We start from the raw sequence: 20,114 nt of genomic DNA, 5'->3' as shown, positions 1-20,114 counted from the left end.
ATCTGGCTTCTGTGCTGATCTTTGTGCCCAGGTACCTGTTTCAGTTCAGCTCTGAGCCTCAGGAGCTCATGGAGGCATTTGCACACAACTTTCTTCTTGGAGTGTATTCCTCCTCCCTGTGTTGCTGCCTTGCTGTGCTCTGAGGGGATTAGCTGCCTCATAGCATTGCTTTACAAAGCTGAAAATTGTCATTTCTGCTGAAAATGCAGAAGTGTCTTAAAAAAACCCAATGACTAAATTTACCACTTCCTCTGGAACCAGAGCTGCTTCACACCCTGCTCGTTTCTCAGCTCTGCTACTGTGGAAGTTCAGCTCTGAGTGGCAGCCACTGTTCTCCATCACAGAGCTGGATCCTTCTCTGGTTCCTTGTGTCTCCCACCTTCTCCCCTGGCAGTCAGGCTCGGCTTTACAATTTCCTCTCCCTTCTAAACATAAAATAATCAGTGTTTCATTTGCAGTCGGGGGCTCTGTGGGGTAGCAGAGAGGGAAAGGGTGAGTGAGTACATCCCTATGCCCAGGAGGGAAGGCGTGAGTGCATCCAGTTGCGAAAGGGATAAAAATGAGCTGCTCTGAAGCAGGAGGTGATAAAAGCAGAGGTCTGGATGTCTGCCGCGTGGGGACACAGGCGTGGTGAGCACAGCCAGCCTGGCACTGGGTCCCACCGGGCTCTGTGGGATGCAGGAACCAGCAGCAGCTGCTGCCGAGGGCGGCCGGATCCCGGCTCCGCGGGCTCCCGCGGCTCTCCCCGCCCGTGGGAGGCGATGCCGACGGGCGGCTCGCCCCGCGTGGGCTCCGGGCACGGCTGTTCCCTGGTGGGGACCAGCACAGACATCGGGGAGTCCCCATCCCTCTGAAAACTCCTCAGGGGCCGGGGGTGAGCAACACCCGCTGCCAGCGGGAGCCGGCGGGGATCCTTCCCTTCTGTTCTGCTGGCTCTGTCCTGCCCTGGAGCGCCCAGGGCGGGCTGCCCACGTCCGGCGGGGGCCGGGAGCATCCCGGGCCCGGGGCCCTCCACGTGCGGCGGTGCCGGAGCGGCCCGGCCGCAGGCACAGGGGCAGGGCGGCCGCAGAGCCGCTCCGCTCCCCCAACGCCCACGTAAGGAAGTGGTTGCATTTCTCGGAGAGGAAAAGGGAAGTCGGCCGGGCTGCCTCGGCGGGGCAGGCACAGCTCCCGCCGCTCGCTCCGGGCTCCGTTCGTGTCGACTGCCCAGAGTCCATGAACGAGCCCCGCCGTGCAGGAACCGAGCCCAGCCCGCGCTGCCCGCCAAGGTAAGGAGGGCTCTGGGCTCTGCCGGGAGCCGGGGCTGTCCCCAGGGGCTGCGGCTGTCACCGCTCCTGGCCCCCACACCCTGCTCGAGGCTCGGGGGGTGCCCCCGGGCTGGGGTCAGGGGGGTGCAGGCAGCCCCTTGCCCCCTGCGAGCATCGCTGTGGCTGCCTTTCGGATGTTTTGGGGGGTTTTCCCCAGCTTTGTCAGCAAGTTTGAGGGTTTGTTCCTCTTGCCGGCGGTGTGACAGCTCTGGGGGGGGGGTGGAAAGAGTCCTCCTGTGGGGGTCCCCTCGGGCTTGGTGCCGGCAGAGACAGAGCTGCCGCAATCTGTCCTCCCCTCCTCGGGAATCAGCTGCCTCCCGCTTTGCGCGGTGCGAGGAAGAGGAGGCTCAGAGCCGCCTTCCTCTGCCCTGGGACGGGGGTGTCCCCTCAGGGCCAGGCTGGCTCCTGGGGTACCCCAGCAGCACTGGGTGTCCCCAGCCTGGCTGGCAGGAGCAGGGGGTGACACCTTCGGCTGCCGCAGGGAGCAGAGGGGCTCCGGGGGTCGCTGTTGGGGTCCTGCTGGTGCAGGGGCCCACCGCAGTGTCCGGGGAGAGTTTCAGGGGGTCCCAGCTCCCAGCAGGATCCTCATGGGGTACAAACCCTCCTCCCGCCGCCCCGCCAGCCTCGTAAAACCCAAACTCCATCTCCTCTGGAGTGTGGCTTCCTCCCGGGACTGGGAGGAGCCCCCGGCCCTGGGCTCTGCCAAGGTTTGGTTATCTCCTCCGAGGATGTTTCCGAACTGCTTGGACTGGCCGGGAAGATAACGGAGCTGTTCCAGCTCCCAGTCCCGCCCTGTCTGGCCTTCGGAAAATTCCCATTTTCCTCCCTGAAGAGCCCCCGGGTTGGGGCGGTGCGGTGGGGGCCGTAAGCACAGCTCCTGTGATGCTGTTCCCAGCTGGGGACGGGGCTGCCGAGCCCGGGGCTCACTGCGGAGCGGGGCACCAGGAGCGGGGAACTGGCTCGAAAGGGGCCGAGGGGAAATAAAAACAGGGAGCGGCCCGGGCCCCGCAGCCCTCGCTCCTTCCCGTGTCTGGCAAAGGTTTCCGTCCCTGGCACGGCGGCTGAGCTCGTCCCTTCGGGCTGGCACTCGGCAAGGGAGCAGCAGGGACGCCAGCGAGGAGGGTTAATGCCTCTGAGCTCCCAAACCACCCGGGAAAAGTAAAAGTATGGCTGTTTTCTTAGTGTCGAAGCCAGAATGCACCTCAGTGTGTCCTGCCTCCCATCCCTCCTGCAGGGAGCCCTTTGAGCCAGGTGCCCATTTCAGCCAAATCCCTTTTTCACACATTTTTCCTCTCCTGATCTCTTGCCATGTGCCTGTTGCTGATGGTTTTGGCCGTCCCTCGAGGTGCTGCTCCATCCTCGGGGCTCGAGGGAGAGGCTCTTGGTGGCAGCAGCAGCTTTGTTCCCTCCTTGGACACCCTGTGCTGCATCCCAGGGCATCGGTGGGGCTGGATAGGGCAGCTGCCTCCTCATCCATGTGGAGGATGCAGCCCTGTCCTGTGTGACAGCAGGGCTGTCCTGCACCAGCCCTGGGATTTCTCCACACGCGGAAGGCATCTCATGGAGCTCCTCAGATTTTCTTTTTCTCCAGCTCAGGGATGGAGGGACTTTTTTTCCTTCCCCTGTAACGTTTTTAGCTGCCAAAGAAAACGGGACGTGTTCGGGGAGTTCCCAAAATAGCCGAGAGCAGGCTGTGAGTAATTCCCGCTGTCGGCCACGCCCTGGCGAGGTGTTTCCCTCCATCCCTGCTCTCCCTGGGCGGGACGGCCAAGGGACTGCGATGCTGCCCGGAGCCCTTCCCGCTCCCGTGGCACCTGGGGGAGCCTTTGGGACAAACGGCTCCATCCCATGGCAGCTGGGGAGCAGCAGGAATGGTGGGAGCTCAGCCAGGAGCAGGGATCAGTCCTGATGGGGTGGAATTGTCTCCGTGGAGCTTTGGCTCTTCCCAAATGAGAGGTGTGGAAGGAGGGAGTGGATCTGGCGCTGCTGGGGTGGAGAGAGGAGGTGCTGCCCGCCCGTGGAGGGACCCCAGGGTGCACATGGGGCTGCTGGCACCACGTCCCTGTGTGCCCAGGCAGCTCCTGCCCAGCACATTCCAGCCACCTGGAGCAGGACGGCAGCAGCGTTTAGAAGCTCCTGGAAATGGAGAGTTTGAGCTCGGAGACCCTCGGGAAAACCCTCTCCCCAGCTGAGAGACGGGGTGGGCTGCAGCACAGGGCTGACCCAGTGGCAAGGATCCCTCTGTGGGGCTGGGGGCTCATCCCTGTGGCTGCAGCAGCCTGTCCTGACAGCCTGGGGGTCTGTCCCTGTCCCCAGCCCGTGAGCCATGGCCTACCACAGCTTCCTGCTGGAGCCCATCAGCTGCCATGCCTGGAACAAGGACCGCACCCGTGAGTACGCCTGGGGCTCCCCGAAATTCCCGAGGCATCCCCGGGCACTGTCCTGGCTCCGCATCCCCGGGGCGGGGCAGGGCTGGCTTTGGGGCTGGGACGGCCCCTCCCGGTGTCCCCCGGTGCCCGTGCGGGACAGAGCCGGGCACGGGGGTGCCAGAGCAGCGGCCGGCCCCGAGGCAGCGGCCGGGGAGGGAGGGACGCGGAGCGGAGCCGGGTGATTCACGGGCGATGGCATTTCCCGAGCGCGGCCCGGGGGATGGGGGAGAACAAAAAGAGCTTTCTGTGCTGCGGCCGAGAGCCGGGCAGGCGGGGCGGGATGGATGGGGCTGGGTTTGGGAACTGTGCACCCCCAGCCGTCCTGTTCCATCCCATCCTGTCCTGTCTCAGCCCACCACCCCCATGGGACCCCTGTAGGGAAGGGGTGACCCTGGCTGTGGGGTCTGGGGTTCTCCCTTCCCGTAGGGACAATTTGCAGCATCAGGGCAGTGCAGGGGCAGGGCTGGGGGCTTGGTGGGGACCTGGAGCCCAGGAAGGGGGGGTGGGTGCTGGTTGGTCCTGCAGAGCCTGTGACCCAGGGGAGGGCTTTGTCCTGGCCATTGTCACCCCCAGAGATCGCCCTGTGCCCCAACAACCACGAGGTTCACATCTACCGCAAGGATGGGGCCAAGTGGAGCAAAGTGCACGAGCTGAAGGAGCACAATGGGCAGGTGACAGGTGAGTCCTGGCTGGCAGAGGGGACAGGGACAGGGATGGTGTCCCAGAGCTGCTGCCAGCCCTGCTCGTGGCACTGGCACCCAGTGGATGGGGCTTGTGCAGGGGTGGAGGAGAATGGAGCAGGTTGTGCCCAGCTGGAGGCAGCCAGGGTGGGATGGATGGGATGGGAGAGATGGAGAGAGATGAGGTGGAGGGAGGGAGAGATGGAGGGATGGGAAGGGATATGGATAGGACAAATGGGGTGAGATGGATTGGGGTGATGTGGGATGAATGTGAAAGGAAGGGGTGGGATAGGGGGGAATGAGGGATGGATGGATGGATGGATGGATGGGTGATGGATATATAGGAGAGATGGGTTGGGATGGAATGGAATGGTGTGGGAGGCATGGGAAGGGATGGGGTGGAATGAGATGGATGGATGAGAGAGATGGGGTGGGATGAGTTGACATGGAATGCTTTGAGGTGGGAGGGATGGTATGGGGCAAAGAGGAGCTGCGGAGCAGAAACCACGCAGAACAACCACACCCTCAGACACCCCCAGCCCTGAGTGCCACCACTGCCATTCCTGAGGCTCCCTGGGCCACCCTGGGCCACCATCATCCCCCTCTGCCTTCCAGGCATCGACTGGGCCCCCGAGAGCAACCGGCTGGTGACGTGCGGGACCGACCGCAACGCCTACGTGTGGACCCTCAAGGGCAACGTCTGGAAGCCCACCCTGGTGATCCTCAGGATCAACCGCGCCGCCCGCTGCGTCAAGTGGTCCCCCAGGGAGAACAAATTCGCCGTGGGCAGCGGCTCCCGCCTCATCTCCATCTGCTACTTCGAGCAGGAGAACGACTGGTGAGGCTCTGAGGGGGAAAGAGGGGGATGGATGGATGGATGGATGGATGGATGGATGGATGGATGGATGGGAGATGGATGGATGGGAGATGGATGGATGGGAGATGGATGGATGGATGGATGGATGGATGGATGGATGGATGGATGGATGGGAGATGGATGGATGGGAGATGGATGGATGGATGGATGGATGGATGGATGGATGGATGGATGGATGGATGGGGGATGGATGGATGGGAGATGGATGGATGGATGGATGGATGGATGGATGGATGGATGGATGGATGGAGGGATGGGAGATGGATTGGGAAATAAGAGACTGGAGGAGCTGGAGGTAGAGACGGGGAAATGGAGGGATGGACTCCCCATGCCCAAGCTGCTACTGGTGCACTTGGAGCCCTGACCAACACCAGGCAGCTCCCCAGAATCCCAGGGGGGCTCTGGGGATGGTGATGCTGCCCCTCTGCTGCCACCCGCTCTGCACACAGGTGGGTGTGCAAGCACATCAAGAAGCCCATCCGCTCGACTGTGCTCAGCCTGGACTGGCACCCCAACAATGTCCTCCTGGCTGCTGGCTCCTGTGACTTCAAGTGCAGGTGAGGAGCAGGGGCTGGGGGACAGGGGGGCCCAATGCAGAGGAATCCCCAAGGATGGGTTGGGGGGCAGGCTTCACCCCAGGTGCTGTTTGGAGCAGGGAATGGAGCACAAGGGAGATGCAGGGAGGTGTTGGGACCATCCCAGCGATACAGCACCCATGGGGATTAGGGGGACACCCCACAGGCTCTGCCAGGGAAACTGAGTCACACAATTGAGGCAAGGGGCAGGGATGAGGGTGGCACAGATCCTGCATCCAGGAACACATGCAAGGCTCTCCCCCTCCCAGGATCTTCTCAGCCTACATCAAGGAGGTGGAGGAGCGGCCCAGCCCCACACCCTGGGGCTCCAAGATGCCCTTTGGGGAGCTGATGTTCGAGTCGAGCAGCAGCTGTGGGTGGGTGCACAGCGTGAGCTTCTCGGCCAGCGGCTCCCGCGTGGCCTGGGTCAGCCATGACAGCACCCTGTGCCTCGCTGATGCTGGCAAGAAGATGGCGTAAGCAGGGCTGGGGACAGGAGGGGGGACTGGGGGAGGCTGTGCTGGGGTGGCAGCAGGGCTTGACCCCCCATCCAACATGGGCATGGAGGTATCTGGATTGGGTTGGGCCAAGAGCAATCCCAGAATGTTCCTGCATGCGGGTGGGGGAGATGGAAGGGTTCAGCCTCAGGAGCTGGGTTAGCCCTAGAACATCCCTGGGCATCTATGAGTACCCCCTGAGCATCTCTGTACTTGGGTGGGGGAGGTAGAGGGGTTCAGCCTCAGGAGTTGGAAATAGCCCTGGAGCAGCCCTGGGTATCCCTGAGTATCTATGAGCATCCCTGAGCATCCCTGACCATCCCTGGAGTATCTCTGAGTATCTATGGCCACCCCTGAGCATCCCTGGAGTATCTCTGGCCATGCCTGGGTATCCCCTGAGCATCCCTGTACATGGGTGTAGGACACAGAGGGCTCAGGACCTGGGACACCCCTGGAACGTCCCCAGATCACCGGGGTGAAGGAGGGGGTGTCTCCCCTCGTGGGTTCCACCCGTGTGATGAGCTGTGCCAGCCTCAGCACTGAGGCTGAAGCTCAGCTGGTGTTTCACCCCTGGCAGCGTTGCCTCCCTGTGCACCGAGACGCTGCCCCTGCTGGCTGTCACCTTCATCACCGAGCTCAGCCTGGTGGCCGCGGTGAGTGCGGGCAGGGACACGGGCTGGGAGCCGCGGCTGGAGCCGGCCGGGGGGGGCTGAGCAGGGCACGTTCGTTCCCCAGGGCCACGACTGCTGCCCGATGCTGTTCACCTACGAGGAGAGCCAGGGCACCCTGACCTTCGGGGGGAAGCTGGATGTCCCCAAGCAGAGCTCCCAGCGCGGCCTCACCGCCCGCGAGCGCTTCCAGAACCTGGACAAGAAAGCGAGCTCGGACACGGCCAACGCCAGCCTGGACACCCTGCACAAGAACAGCATCAGGTGGGGGCTGGCCAGGCTTGGGGGTTGATGGTCCCTGAGACCACGTGGGAGAAACTGAGGCTCCAGCACCAGGAGCTGAGACAGCCCTGGGTGTCCCTGAGTTTCCCAGGGTATCCCCAAAGAATCCTTGAATGTGGGAAGGGGAGGTAGAGAGGTGTAGTCCCAAAAGCTGGGATGGTCCTGGAGCATCCTTGGAGCATCCCTGGGTGTCTCCAAGCATCCCTGTCTATCCCCAGTGCCTTCCTGCACTGTGGGAGAGATGAAGGGGTCCAGCCCCATTTCCACCCCTAAGGGCTCAGCCCTGGCACTGATTCCTGCTCCCTCTTTGCACCCACAGCCAGATCTCAGTGCTGACTGGTGGGAAGGACAAGTGCTCCCAGTTCTGCACCACGGGGATGGACGGGGGCATGAGCATCTGGGATGTCAAGGTAAGGAATCCCCATGGACCCCTCAGGCTGGGAGTACCAGCACTGAACCAGCCCAGTTTCCCCCTTCCAGCTCCCCAGCCACCTCCAGGTTCTTTGGGAGGCCATGAACTGCTGAAAACCCTCCTGTTTCATTTCCTGTTTCATTTCAGAGCCTGGAGTCAGCGCTGAAGGATCTCAAGATCAAATGAAGGAGCCGCCTGGGAAGGGCATCCCAGCTTCCAGCTGCCCCTGCTCTGTCCCTGCCTGCTGCCCTCTGCCACCCCACCCTGTGCCACAATGCCACCAGTGCCTGTCCCTGCTGCCAGCCAGCCCTGGTGGCTGTTTCCAGACAAAAAACCCCATTTTTCTTACTATTTTTGTTACCATCCTTCCCGGTGCTGGTCATACATTGCTTGGAGAAATAGCAAATAAAGGATTTTCCTGAATAAATCAAAATGGGGTTTTTTTGCACTTTTTTAGAACAAGTTCAGTCCAAACACAGGTGTGATCAGGGCAGAGCACAGTGCTGTGCCACAGGTGGTCACATCATTTCTGCCACCAGTGCTGAGGGGGAATTGGGATTGTGGGGAGAAGGGGAATGTCACCTTTCTGTTCCCTGCTTCAGCACCATTTCAAACCAGGATTGGTGTTAGGAAAAACGGTGGGCAGAGGATGGAAGTGGCCAGGGAGCACAGGTTTGTCATTCTCTGAGTTCCCTGGTAAAATCCTGGCAGGTGGGCAATTCCCAAACCTGGAGCCAGCTCAGAGACCTTGGGCTGCCCAGCTACTCCTGCAGTTTCCCGTGGCCTGGGGAGGGAGCACTGGCTGCCAGAGAGACAATGACATTTGAGTTCTGCTCCAGCCCTCAGTCAGTGGGAGCTGTTACTCGGAGAAGATTTTCCCACCCCTTTCCATGTGTTCAGAATCCTCAACCCTGTCCCCTGTGGCTCCTGCCCTGCTCCATCCCAGCACAAGCCCAAAACCTCCCCCTGTCCTGCCCCATCCACCTCCCTGTGCTCCAAGGCTCACCCACTGTCCCATGTCAGGCTGTCCCCACCACACCAGCTCCTCCCTCCTGGAGCTGACAGCACAGGCACCTCTCTGCCAGCACTTCTCATTTTCCACAGCTCCCTGGGAGCATTTCCTACCCCAAATCTTGGCTTGGTCTGAGCTCTGAGCCAGCAGCTCACGGTGACAGCCCCTGGGGCACATCCTGTGTCACATCCTTGTGCCCAAGTCCCTGCAGCCAAGCACGAGAACAAATCCTTTGTTTGTCACCCTCCATCTCCACAGCTGCAACCCCTCTCCCCGTGACTTTCAGTGCTCCAAGCCCTGGGGTGGATGTCCAGCCTCTGGGAAGTCTGGGAAGCACTGGTGTCCCTGAACAGGCTGGCAGCAGGGCTCCCAAAGGCCCTGGGGCACAGCAGGCTGGAGCTGCCCCCCTCCAGAGACATCTGAGAGGAGCTGGCAGTGCAGTGACCGCCCTGCTGACAGGGGAGCAGGCCAGACACGGCCTGAGGGTAATTGTTTCCTCCACCGTGGTAAACAGATTGTGCAAGACATCCATCAGAATCAGCAGGAAAAGCTTTTTCCCTCAGGCTGTGTGAGCTGAGGGAGCTCCTGACCCAGAGCCAAACCCCACATCAGAACCAGCAGCCCCCGAGTGCAGCTGAGCCTCCCCCAGGACCCCCCAGCTGTGCCCTTCACACACACACGAGGCCACAGCAGTTCTGATAACTTACAGTTTAATCAGCCAAATATACAAGTTCTCTTGGTGGTTTTTAAACTTGATCAAGTTTTTTTTTTTTTTTTTTTGCTTTTTGGTTTTTTTTTTTTCTCCATCTGGATCTGACACAATAAATGTTGTTTGTTTTTTCTCCTTTAAACAAAGGATGATGTGGTTAAAAACTGGCACTATCCCTAATAAGGAGAAAAAGAAAATGAAGAGGAGGGAAAAGGGGAGACTGGCTGCAAGAAAGGAGGGATGAATCCAGGAAGGAACGGCACTCCAGATGTCCATGAAGTCAGGCTCCCAGCTTATACTGCAACACCCTGCAGCAAAATTTGATGGGCTCTTTGCCAACTGGATTCCTCAGATACATTATCCTTTGGGATTTCATACCAAGTCAGTTCCCCACCCCATGCCCCACCCCCAAACGACCCCACAATCTATTTTTCTTGCAATCTAGTACTTGAAGCACCTCCCCTCCCACACAGCTCCCTCCCACCCTGCCCCCCTCCCACCGTCTACGAGTTCTTGATCCTAAAAACAGCAAAAACATTCATGTTTCCAAACTGTTACAGGGAATTGCTGTCCAGCACAGCTCTGCACTGCAGAGAGCAGCTGCCCCTAACCCCAAATGGAAATCTGTGCCAGGATGAGGACAAACACATCGCCAGTGTCTCTTGGAGGTGGTGAGGTCAATGCTGCAGGGTGCCCTGCGTGGCAGCGATGGAAGGCAGAGCTCCTGGCAGGACCAGGCACAGTTCCCTGGTGTTTCCTCCTCTTGCATGGCCTGGGCTTACTTGTTAAGGGATAGTGACTGCAGTCTTTTACCTGCCATGGCCGCTTCGTCTTTTGCTGGGGAGGAGAACAACAAACAGGGTTTCATCATTTCATGGTGCACATCAGGGACTGGGGAGTTTTGGCAGCCCCAGGGATTTGAATCCTGCCAGCTGGGTCATGGAAAAATCCCACCCTTCCCAACAATTTCTCAGAGTAAGAGGCACAGCCCCTCTTCATGTTCCCTTCTATCCTGGCTCTCTCCAGGTGTTCACAAATCCCCCTGATGCCCAAATTTCTCTGTGGAAGCCACCAAGGAGCCGTGTTCAGACTGCTGGGAACTCCTGGGCCGTTCAGATCCCCACATGCAAAGCAGATAAATCACCCAGCACAAGGAGCCTGCTAAACCCCCAAACTGGAGCCAGCATTGCCTGGGAGGCAGGGGATGAGATGGATATCAAGGGCAATTCCCTTCTCTCTTTCCCTGCTCCAGTGTCCAAGCTCTTGTTCATAAAGCAAGAACTTTATGAGAGGGCAACAGCTGAGCCTGGCTTTGCTGAGGGGAGTTGATGACACTCAGCAACAGGCTCAGAGGAGGGATGTGTGCCTCCTGGAAAGGCAGGAGATAATGATTAATTATTCTCTAACCTTTTCTTTCTTCTTCTTTCTTTCTGGCAGCTTCTTCCCTTTGCTTCCGAATGATGGCTAATCGGGCAAGGTCTGCCTTGGCTTGCTCTGTTTTCCCAGCTAGGTGCATTTTCATGTATCTTTCTTTTGCCTTTTGCTTCTCTATTTCCTCTCTGCCCAAAGGAAACACACCAGTCACCAGAGTATCCAGGCAAGCCCACAGGAACAGGCAGAATGGGGCTTTCCAACCAGGAAAAACCCCAAAACTGGGGGTCCTTTACCAGTTTTCAAGCACAGGTTCTGTCTATTTGCAGGGTTTGAGCAGGGGTGAGGTGAGAGATTATTTCTACCTTCCTTCAGCTAAGTAAGGAAGGTAGAAATAATCATTTTAGAAAAAATCATTTGTAAATGTTCACAAGTTCTCATTCTGAGGGCAAAATGCTGTCAAGTGAGTGTTTTTTGGCTTCTAAAAGTAGTTCTATAAAAACACAAGGAGGTCAAAAGAATTAGCCCCACATCACAAGAACTGTGACATGTTTTTCCCTGCCTTACCCTCAAAGGTGTCCTTCTGCTGAAGCAATCTATCCCAAATAAAAAAGATTAAACCTTCCCTTCCAAACCTCACCATTGCTAAATGAAACTAGAAGATTAAACTTAGGTTTTCAGGTAATTAATCTGGCCAGATAAAAATTTCACCACAATACCTGGAATCTGGGAAAATGCTACTTGTCACTAGAGCACCTTCTGCAGCAGGATTAGAGTGGATCCAGAGTGACCTCTGGTTAATAGATTTCTGTTCTGATTTTTGGCCATAAAACTGCAGGAAAGGAATGGCCTAAATCCCTTTCACAGCAGTATGATTTCAGGGTTTCAGTTAGGTCTGATTTTTGGCCATAAAACTGCAGGAAAGGAATGGCCTAAATCCCTTTCTCTCAGAGCTCCAGGGCAGGCTGCCTGGCTCCAGGATAGCCACAGCAACAACTCCTGTGAAGCTTCTAAGGAAGCACATTTTGAAGCACAGTGAGCTCAGTCTGCTGCTGCTCAGTGCCTGCTTTAGGCAGAAACACACTTTTAAGGGCCTCCTTGCAACACTGCCACAGAGCAGGGGAAACACCTCCCTGCATCAAATTCCAGGGTGAAATTGCAGGGTGAGCAGGGAGCACTCACCTCTCTCGTCGTGAGAGCTCCTTGGGTCCATCCAGGTCCAGCTGAGTGACTTTTTTGGTTGTCTGAATGACACGGTTGGGGTTCTCTATGTCTATCAACCCCTCCACTCCTTTGCGCTTTTGCTGCGGGTCAAGAACAAGAGGGAGCTTGAGGAGCTCTCAACGCAGCTTTGGTTGTACCAGAGCTCCCCAAACACACCCCAAAAGCACCCCAAAAGCACAAGGCAAGATTTGACTACAAGCCAGAAAAACCATTTATGAATCAAGGCACCTTCAGCCTTTTTAAATATCTTGTTGCCTTTGTATTTCATCTGTAAATGTTCACAAGTTCTCATTCTGAGGGCAAAAGGCTGTCAAGTGAGTGTTTTTTGGCTTCTAAAAGTAGTTCTATAAAAAATGCACTCTAGGTAGCTCTGCTCAGAATCCAGAGTGTGCATCTCCCCCTCAGCCCAAGCATCAAGTGCCCTGAGATGCAGTACCTGATAATCCTCATCATCTTCATCACTCTCATCTGAATCTAAAGACTTCTTCTCCTTTTTAGGGTCCCCTGTTGCTCCTTCTCCTCCTTCTTCTTGCTCCTCCTCTTCCTACAAAATCAGAGGAAATTAATGTCACTAAAAACCCCAAACCCAGCTTTTAAATGAGATTTTGGAGGGATGAGCCAGCTCTGAGCATTGGTGCTCCTGATGTGGCCTTGTGCCACCAAGGGGCTCTGGCTGTCACAGAATGAGGGCTCCTCCTCAGCAACCTCTAAACAATTCTGCTGCTCCCTCTAAAAGGAAAATTACTGTGAAAGACACCACTGGCACTTTATTTTCATCAAATCAAAGCTCTCCAGAAGAGTTTTGGCCTGGGTTTCCAGTGCACACTACCTCAGAGACTGGAAACTACATGGATGCAGCTTAGAGCTTATCCTGGGTGTGGATAAATAAAAACACCTAGAGGAGAAAATGGACAACCACCAACCTGAACATTATTATCCAATGAATTACAGCCTTTTCAGCACAGCTTCCACCAGTCAGAACCTGGGAATTAATTTCTGAATCATAAGAAGAGCCAGCATGGGTGTGAACAGCTTGTTTTACACTACCAACATCTCTCATCAAACAACCAGCAAAGTGGATGAGCAAGGAACAGTAAGAGGAGTAATTTTGTTAATTGTAGGGGGTTTTTAAAGCTTTCCTTAATGTATCAGTGTTAGATGTAACCATCACTATGTGATATGGATTATCCCAAAAAATAAATCCTTCTCAAAGAGCAGTTCTCTGGTTTGCTGTGAAACAAGACACACATTTCAAGTGGGTCCTGCTTTTCTGTTCCACTTCCAGTCAGCATTTTTATTAAACAACATGGAAGCAGAGAACACTTAGACAGTTTGTGAATGACATCACACTGGTAGGAGTTGGAATTATCTTGGAAAACAGGATGAGACTCATCAGTGGTTTCAAAATTTGGAAATATGGCATGAAACCAAGAAGGTGGAATCAGAAACTAACCCAGAGGAGTTAGAGTTTGGAAGAAGAAATCCAACATGAAGCTCGAATATGTGGCTAAGCAGCAAACCAAACAATCATCTCGAGTTTCCAGCTGGGCAAAACATTAAAAAGGACTCAACACTATGGCTCAGAACTGCTTGAGAGAGTCATCTCAGAGGTATTCACCAGGATTTCCTTCATGGGGTGTAATTATCCTCCTGTGGTCAGTGCTGTGAGGCCTCAGCTGAAATTGTGTATTTGGGCTGAGGCAGCACTTCCAGAAAGTCACAGAAAATATCAGAGTGTCACCAGAGCTGTGATAAGTTGGGAATAAAGAGACCAAGAGCCCCAAAATGCAGCCAAGGGTTTTATGACAGCAGTCAGCTCATGGGGGAAGTGGGGGGAGCTGTTACAGTCCCATGCCAGGGCACAGAAACACACCAAAAGGAGGCCCCACACACAAAACTCTTATCTCTCCTACAAAGCAGAGGCAAACAAGAAAATCTTGTGTCCAGGAAGAAGTCAAAGGAGTTTGGTCCATAGATCTATGATAGAAAGAGGCAAATATCATTTCAATATTCAGTAACATGTCAAGATGTGGCCCTTGCTCTCCAAAGCCAAGCTGCAGAACATGGATAAAAATGAGCTGACACTGGAGACTCAAATGATAAAATATGGAGAGAAAAGACCTCCAGAGCTGCTGTGTAATCAGCTCCCTGTCCTTCAACCTTCCAGTGCTGCCCTGGGTGGTCTCCCAGGCCTCAGGAACCAGACTGGGTGACCCCTGGATTCTCCCCAGCTGGAGACATTTGGGATCCATGCTGTGATCACTGCTGGAATGATCTGCAGCACTTGGCTAAGCTGCCATTGCTCCTGAGCAGTGAGAACCAGGCTGGATAAGGCAGGAATTAGGATAGAAAGAACACAAAGGAGCAAACACATACCCTTGCTTTTTGCTTTTCTGCTTGGAGCTGGGCATCGATCTCCTCAGGACTCGTGTACTGCCTTGCCCGGCCTTTGTGGCCTCCTTTTCTACCTGCACAAAACAATAAAAATAACAAATGGTTTAGTGGTAACTTCCAGAAAGGTCTGCTCCTCCTGCAGCACTCTCTGGATTTTAGGTGTGGACAGGACAAACCAAAATAGCTCCTCTGATAGACCCTAAACAAAACCCCTCAGTGAACTTGGCGAAATGCTCCAAGATTTTTAGGTGAGATGCACAGAGAATTGGGATTATTGGTATCACCCCTCCCTGCCTGTGCTCATGGCCTCTCCAATTCCCACGAGAGGAGGGGATGCTCAGTCCCACAGCAGACCCCAGTTTCCTGCACAGGAGGAATCACAGTGTGTTCCTGTGGTTACAACCAACATTCCAACAAGCTTGGCTCCTTAACCACTCCCACTGTGCCACGAAAAAATAGGAAGCTAATTGGACAAAGGCTTTGGGAATTACAATGGGAGCTGAAGAAGTCCTAAAAGGAGCCTCCAGTTTTACTGCTTTATTAGGAAAAATAAAAACAAGCTCTAGGAACCAAGAAGGGGAGTCAGTGTGGCTGGCACTGCCCCAAGTTCCAAATTCTGTTGATTAATGAACTGCTGAAGCCATTAATGCTCCCCTCAAGCCACTGCTCTGGTTATATTATTCCAACCCAAAGAACTGGGAAGCAATTTGGATAGAGCCAACCCCCAGCCCTGAGTGAGGGAGTCTGGCACAAAGCAAACAACCCTGGCAGGGCAGCTCTGCCACTGCAGCAGGCCTGGAGTGCCATGGGAGGAGCAGGAAACTCTGGATCTCCCTCATCCTCCCCATTTCACCTGCCAAGGACATGGGAACCTTACAGGGATGGGAAGGGGTGAGGGATCATCCATCCCTCCCTCCCTGGCACTGTGTGGAATCCATGGGAGATCTGCTCTCTGTTGGACTGGGAGGCACTGGGAGCCTGAGAGATCCAACATTTCCTGACCAATTCTCCTGGTTCAGCACAGACAAACTCTCACAATGCCTTAGTTCTGCCCCAAAACCCGACTGTGAAGCTTTACAGAAACTCCTGAGATGTTTTTCCAAAAGATGGGGAAGTGCAGAGACCAAATTCTTGTCCCTGGGTTCAGCTGGGGAGCACAACCAAAGCTTTGGTGCAGGCAGAGAGGAGTTTTCTGTTTGTCTGCTCCCAGCCCTCCCTCGTGGGAGCACTGACACCCTCTGGAAGGAGATTTGCCATGGGAATGCTCCTGGGGAGACAGGACTTCACTGCCCTGAGTTCATGGCATCACCCCCAGGGAACAGCAGTGACATCTGTGACACACCAACCCCAAATACCCAAACTGTGCTCCCAGCCTGGCCAGGGCTCCTCACCCAGCCGTGCCAGAATTCCACACTGGGCTCAGGACCAAGGAACACAAACTGCCATAACTGCAAATAAACACTGCTGATAAGGGGGGAGAAGCAACTAAAGAGAAATTATTTTACATTAAAAGCCTAAAAAGAAGCAAATGGAAGAATGAGGCCCACGAGAGCTCAGCACAGAGCAGGGATGGGGCTCTGCTCCCACAGGGAGATCAAAACCTCACATCAGATATGGGGAGTTGGTCCTACACCACTGAGCAAAAACAGGGATAATGCTTCTTTTCCACCTCTGTGAAGCACTTTTAAAGTAGAATCACCTGCAGATTTCACCTACAGCGAAGCCCAGTGGTGCCCAGGCAGGCCCACGTTCAAACACATTTGTCTTCAGCTTCAAACAGACTAATTAAGAAAATTAGATGGAAGAAAATGGAATGATACTGACGGAATCTCTTCTTTTTAAAATCGAAGTATTAGGGGGGGGAAATAGGAAATTAATTTGAAATAATCCTGTAAAAAATTTATTATTAGCTTCTTTATACCTCTCCCTTTTATATTAAACAGTGAGTGCCAAAATCCACTCTTCTGCCACCAATCCAACAACTCCCACTGACTTGGGGAAAAATGACCAAAGCCCCTCTTCTTCCAAAAAGCAAAAGGTTTGAATCAAACATTGAAATCTGTACAATGAACTAAAGAGCAGGAAATCCTGAGTTACAGGCATTTAAATAAGAGAAATGGGGTTATAACCTGCCGTGGTTCTTTGCCTTCACAAAAACCATGTGAAAGCTTCAGCCCCATCTCCCATCACTCTGCAAATGGACCCAAAACGAGTGGTTCAATAAATCCTAAGCAAGAATCAGTTTGGTGCTAAAGGCTGGGAACTGCTGATGAAACAAAGCAGAGCAAACTGCAGGAAGAGGAACGATGCGGGCTGGTTTTTAACGTGTGTGACCGGGATTTGCGAGAGCCAATTATGCGGATGGTGCATGAGGAGAAGGTTCTGGGTGGATCCAGCCCGGCCGTGCCCCATCCCCGCTCCTGAATCACACCAGGAGCAAGTCCCTGCCCGCTCCGCAGCAGCCAAACCGCGGCATCATCAAAGAGGCGCCTTTGGAGCCCCCGAACCCCGTCCCGGGATGGCGGCCAGCCCCCGGTACCCCCGGCGGGGCTGCTCCCCCTCCCCGAGCTCCGTGAGCCCCGAGCCAGGGGAGCGGGCGCGGTTCCCGTCCAAGCACATGGAGCCCAGCCCGGAGCCGCGGGCACCCCCAGGGGCTGCTGCTGCCGCCGCCGCGGCGCTTCGGGGAGCTCAGAACGGGCCCGGCGCCGTGAGGGGCGGGGGAACGCGGCGAGGCGGCCCCGGAGCCCCCGAGAACGGGGAAAGGGAACCCGAGACCCCTCCCCAGAGCGCAAACACAGCCGCGGGGGCAGCGCGGGGACCGGGAAAGGGACCCCCGCAGGCTCCGCCAAGGCCGGGAGAGCGGGAGAACGGAGCCGCCGCGGCATGTCCACAGCCGGGGGCGAACACGAGCCCTGCCCGCGCCGGGGCCGAGCGGCGCACACACCCCCCAGCCCCCTCCTCTCCCGTGTCCCGTGTTCCCCCCGCCGCCGCTCCCCGCAGGGCACGCCCGGCCCGGCCCGGCCCGGCCCCCACCACCTTTCGGCATCGCGGCGATGGCGGCGCGGCCCCCCCGGCCCGAGCGGCGCCCGGAACCGGAACCGGAACCGCCCCCAGCGCAGGCCCCCGCGCTGGGCTGCCCGAGCGCCGCCGCTGCGCTGCCCGCGCCGCCCTGCCGGTGCTCCCGCCGGGACAGCGGAGCGGGGCCGGTTCCCCCGAAGGCTCTCGCCTCTCTCGGGGCGGCGGCGCGGGCGGCGGGGGGCGCTTTGCTCAGGCAGCGCGTGGGGCAGCCCAAGGGGCGCGGCCACGGGCGGGGCGGCTGCGAGAGGACCCCGGGTGACGGCGACGGCGGCGCGACGGGAACGGCGGTGAGCGGGACCGGGACCGGGACCGGGATCAGGATCAGGATCAGGGACAGGAGCCGGAATCAGAGACAGGGACCGGGGTCCGCACAGGAATCGGCACCCGGACCTGCGCCCTCCCCTCAGCCCGCCAGCTCCGGGTTCCGCTGTGGGGCTGTCGGGCTCGGGCCGGGCCGGGCCGGGCCGGCGGCCTCTCCATCACCGGGATCTGACCGGAGTTGTCAGCTCGGAGAAGGAGTGGCTGCCGCTCTTTGCTGAGGAGAAAAACTGACTTATTGTGCGGCAGTCACAGAGCTTTTCACGAGCTCCGTAAAGCTCATTTTTATCCTTAGTGGAGAACGGGAAGGGGCACAGAAACCTTAGGAGAAATATGTCTGACAGTTGATTTTCTTCCCTTTTCCCAGTGATTCTGAGGGAGTGCTGGCAGTTCCCCTCGCCCTTTGGCCCTCTCGTTGCCCAGGCAATGCCCAAAGTGAAGAGGAGCAGGAAGCCTCCCCCAGATGGCTGGGAGCTGATCGAGCCCACGCTGGACGAGCTGGACCAGAAGATGAGAGAAGGTGAGTGGGTGTTCTCAGGGATGGGACCCCAAAACAAGCTCACAAGAGCTGCTTCATGGATACAGGGGAGCTTTTTTTGTGTCTGTGCCTCCAGTGGTGCTGCAGGTTGATCCTGGGCCATGCTGGTCCCTGATTTTGGGGTTATGGAGCACAGAGGTTTGGTTACAGCTGGTTGAGGGATGAAGCTCTATGGGTGTTTGGTAGTTCCTGTGGGGATGAAGTCAGCCCTGATCCCAGTGTGGGTCATGTCATCCCATTACCACTGGTTTTGTATCCTAAAGGAGCTGTTCCAGGTCAAGTCTCTCTCATTTGAGTCTCCTCCCATTAATCTCAGTTTTATCCCTGCCATATATTAAAAGTTATGAATGTTCTTGGAACAGTTCACTGCATCCAGTGTTTGTGTTCCCTCCCAGCTGAGACAGAGCCACATGAAGGGAAGAGGAAAGTGGAGTCCCTCTGGCCTATCTTCAGGATCCACCACCAGAAAACACGTTACATCTTTGATCTCTTCTACAAGAGGAAAGCAATCAGCAGAGGTGAGGAGGGCAGGGCCAAACTGGAGTGAGTGAGGTGTTCACCTGTGAACTGAACTGGGAGCTGGTGGGATCAGGTTTCTGGGGAAGGAGGGTGGAGGGAAGGCCTTGCAGCAACCCAGCTTTACCTGCTGGTTACTACAGCTGGTAACTTGTGACTGTCTGCTTCTCCTCAGAGCTCTATGAGTACTGCATCAAGGAGGGCTATGCTGACAAAAACCTGATTGCCAAGTGGAAGAAGCAGGGCTATGAGAACCTCTGCTGCCTGCGCTGCATCCAGACTCGGGACACCAACTTTGGCACCAACTGCATCTGCAGGGTCCCCAAAAGCAAGCTGGAAGTGGTGAGTCTCCAGCTTGTTCCTCTGCCCTGCAGGAGTTGTTCTGACTTCTCCCAGCTCAGGGACAGCAGAGGGGGTAGTGCTGCTCTTCCTGGTCATTTCCTCTGCCTTTGCTGGTAGAATTGGTGTCCAGCTGGTGCTGGAGTTACTGTCAGCTCTGGCATTCATCTAAGGTTGTTAAAAGTATGGGAAATAACACCAGACTGTGGAAACCCTTCCCACCCAGAACCATTCCCTGCCTGGAGGTCTGAACCTACTGCTCTGGCTGTGGCTTGGCTGTAACACCCTCCTCATGTTTGTTTTTCAGGGCAGAATCATTGAGTGCACTCACTGTGGATGCAGAGGCTGCTCTGGGTGAAGCCTTTTGCCATCAAACTTGTTTTTTGAACTCTGAGGGACATCCTCCTCAATGGACTATGAGTGCAATTACAGCCATTTTCTGTGATGGGCTATTTCTGTATTAAATTAAAGCATCAGCATGATCACCTGGATCATGCATAAATGGGGGGTGCTTTGGAGTAGGGTTTTGTGTAGCCATTTATTTTAAAATAAAGCTTGCCTTCCTGAGAGAGTGGTGTGATCTTCTGGTGAAACATTGCTGTGCCCCTCTTCTCCTGTTGGATGTGTTCTTGAAGGTTGCTCTGCACAGTGAGCTGCTCTGTGTTTTTTCCTCAACCAAGTCCATTTAAAAGGCTGTGTGGAAAGGAAATAGTTCCCTAATGTACTTCTTGAGTTCTTCCCTGACCACCTGCAGATGGAAGCTGCATTTCACTGGAATTCTCTGCTGAGGTCTGTAACCTGGAATTAAGGCACAGATCCCTTCAGGAATGCCAGCAGTCTAGAGACTTAGAGGTCACATGTGAAGTGACAGGACACAGACAAAACCAG

At 55.8% G+C, this 20,114-nt stretch overlaps 3 protein-coding genes across 4 annotated transcripts; 2 read left to right on the top strand and 1 right to left on the bottom strand.

Moving 5' to 3' along the window:
- Positions 1–937: 937 nt before the first annotated feature.
- On the top strand, positions 938–8,160 carry ARPC1B (actin related protein 2/3 complex subunit 1B). Its single transcript, XM_054643487.2, has 10 exons — positions 938–1,268; positions 3,624–3,697; positions 4,310–4,414; positions 5,032–5,254; positions 5,743–5,850; positions 6,138–6,344; positions 6,943–7,018; positions 7,101–7,297; positions 7,635–7,725; positions 7,875–8,160. The coding sequence occupies exons 2-10, from the start codon at positions 3,634–3,636 to the stop codon at positions 7,911–7,913; spliced, it is 1,110 nt and encodes a 369-aa protein (XP_054499462.1). The 5' UTR covers positions 938–1,268; positions 3,624–3,633; the 3' UTR covers positions 7,914–8,160.
- A 1,272-nt stretch (positions 8,161–9,432) lies between these two features.
- Positions 9,433–17,623, bottom strand: PDAP1 (PDGFA associated protein 1). The gene is made up of 6 exons (XM_054643333.2): positions 17,474–17,623; positions 14,420–14,511; positions 12,480–12,587; positions 12,002–12,123; positions 10,856–11,007; positions 9,433–10,285 (listed from the first exon to the last, which is right to left on the bottom strand). Exons 1-6 carry the CDS (start codon positions 17,481–17,483, stop codon positions 10,227–10,229), a joined length of 543 nt encoding a protein of 180 aa, XP_054499308.1. The 5' UTR covers positions 17,484–17,623; the 3' UTR covers positions 9,433–10,226.
- A 38-nt stretch (positions 17,624–17,661) lies between these two features.
- On the top strand, positions 17,662–19,795 carry BUD31 (BUD31 spliceosome associated protein). 2 transcript variants are annotated; one of them, XM_054643334.2, is made up of 5 exons: positions 17,662–17,802; positions 18,201–18,353; positions 18,767–18,889; positions 19,063–19,229; positions 19,534–19,795. In XM_054643334.2, the coding sequence occupies exons 2-5, from the start codon at positions 18,260–18,262 to the stop codon at positions 19,582–19,584; spliced, it is 435 nt and encodes a 144-aa protein (XP_054499309.1). In that variant the 5' UTR covers positions 17,662–17,802; positions 18,201–18,259; the 3' UTR covers positions 19,585–19,795. The 2 variants fall into 2 exon arrangements, with proteins under 2 accessions (XP_054499309.1, XP_077043310.1); XM_077187195.1 differs by lacking the exon at positions 17,662–17,802 and adding an exon at positions 17,858–18,105.
- Positions 19,796–20,114: the final 319 nt, after the last annotated feature.

This window comes from Agelaius phoeniceus, chromosome 16, assembly GCF_051311805.1.
Source record: "Agelaius phoeniceus isolate bAgePho1 chromosome 16, bAgePho1.hap1, whole genome shotgun sequence".
Lineage (NCBI taxonomy): Eukaryota > Metazoa > Chordata > Aves > Passeriformes > Icteridae > Agelaius > Agelaius phoeniceus.
The sequence above is the reverse complement of the archived record's forward strand: the minus strand, read 5'-3'. Positions and strand labels throughout refer to the sequence as shown.

Coding starts and splice junctions, on each gene's coding strand:
- PDAP1 (XM_054643333.2), bottom strand. Junction 12,588..14,419: donor CAGAAAAGCAAAAAGCAAGG/GTATGTGTTTGC, acceptor CTGATTTTGTAG/GAAGAGGAGGAGCAAGAAGA. Junction 12,124..12,479: donor AAGATGATGAGGATTATCAG/GTACTGCATCTC, acceptor CTTGACCCGCAG/CAAAAGCGCAAAGGAGTGGA.
- ARPC1B (XM_054643487.2), top strand. CDS start 3,634: ATGGCCTACCACAGCTTCCTGCTGGAGCCCATCAGCTGCCATGCCTGG. Junction 3,698..4,309: donor CTGGAACAAGGACCGCACCC/GTGAGTACGCCT, acceptor TGTCACCCCCAG/AGATCGCCCTGTGCCCCAAC. Junction 5,255..5,742: donor TTCGAGCAGGAGAACGACTG/GTGAGGCTCTGA, acceptor CTCTGCACACAG/GTGGGTGTGCAAGCACATCA.
- BUD31 (XM_054643334.2), top strand. CDS start 18,260: ATGCCCAAAGTGAAGAGGAGCAGGAAGCCTCCCCCAGATGGCTGGGAG. Junction 18,354..18,766: donor GGACCAGAAGATGAGAGAAG/GTGAGTGGGTGT, acceptor GTTCCCTCCCAG/CTGAGACAGAGCCACATGAA. Junction 19,230..19,533: donor CCAAAAGCAAGCTGGAAGTG/GTGAGTCTCCAG, acceptor TTTGTTTTTCAG/GGCAGAATCATTGAGTGCAC.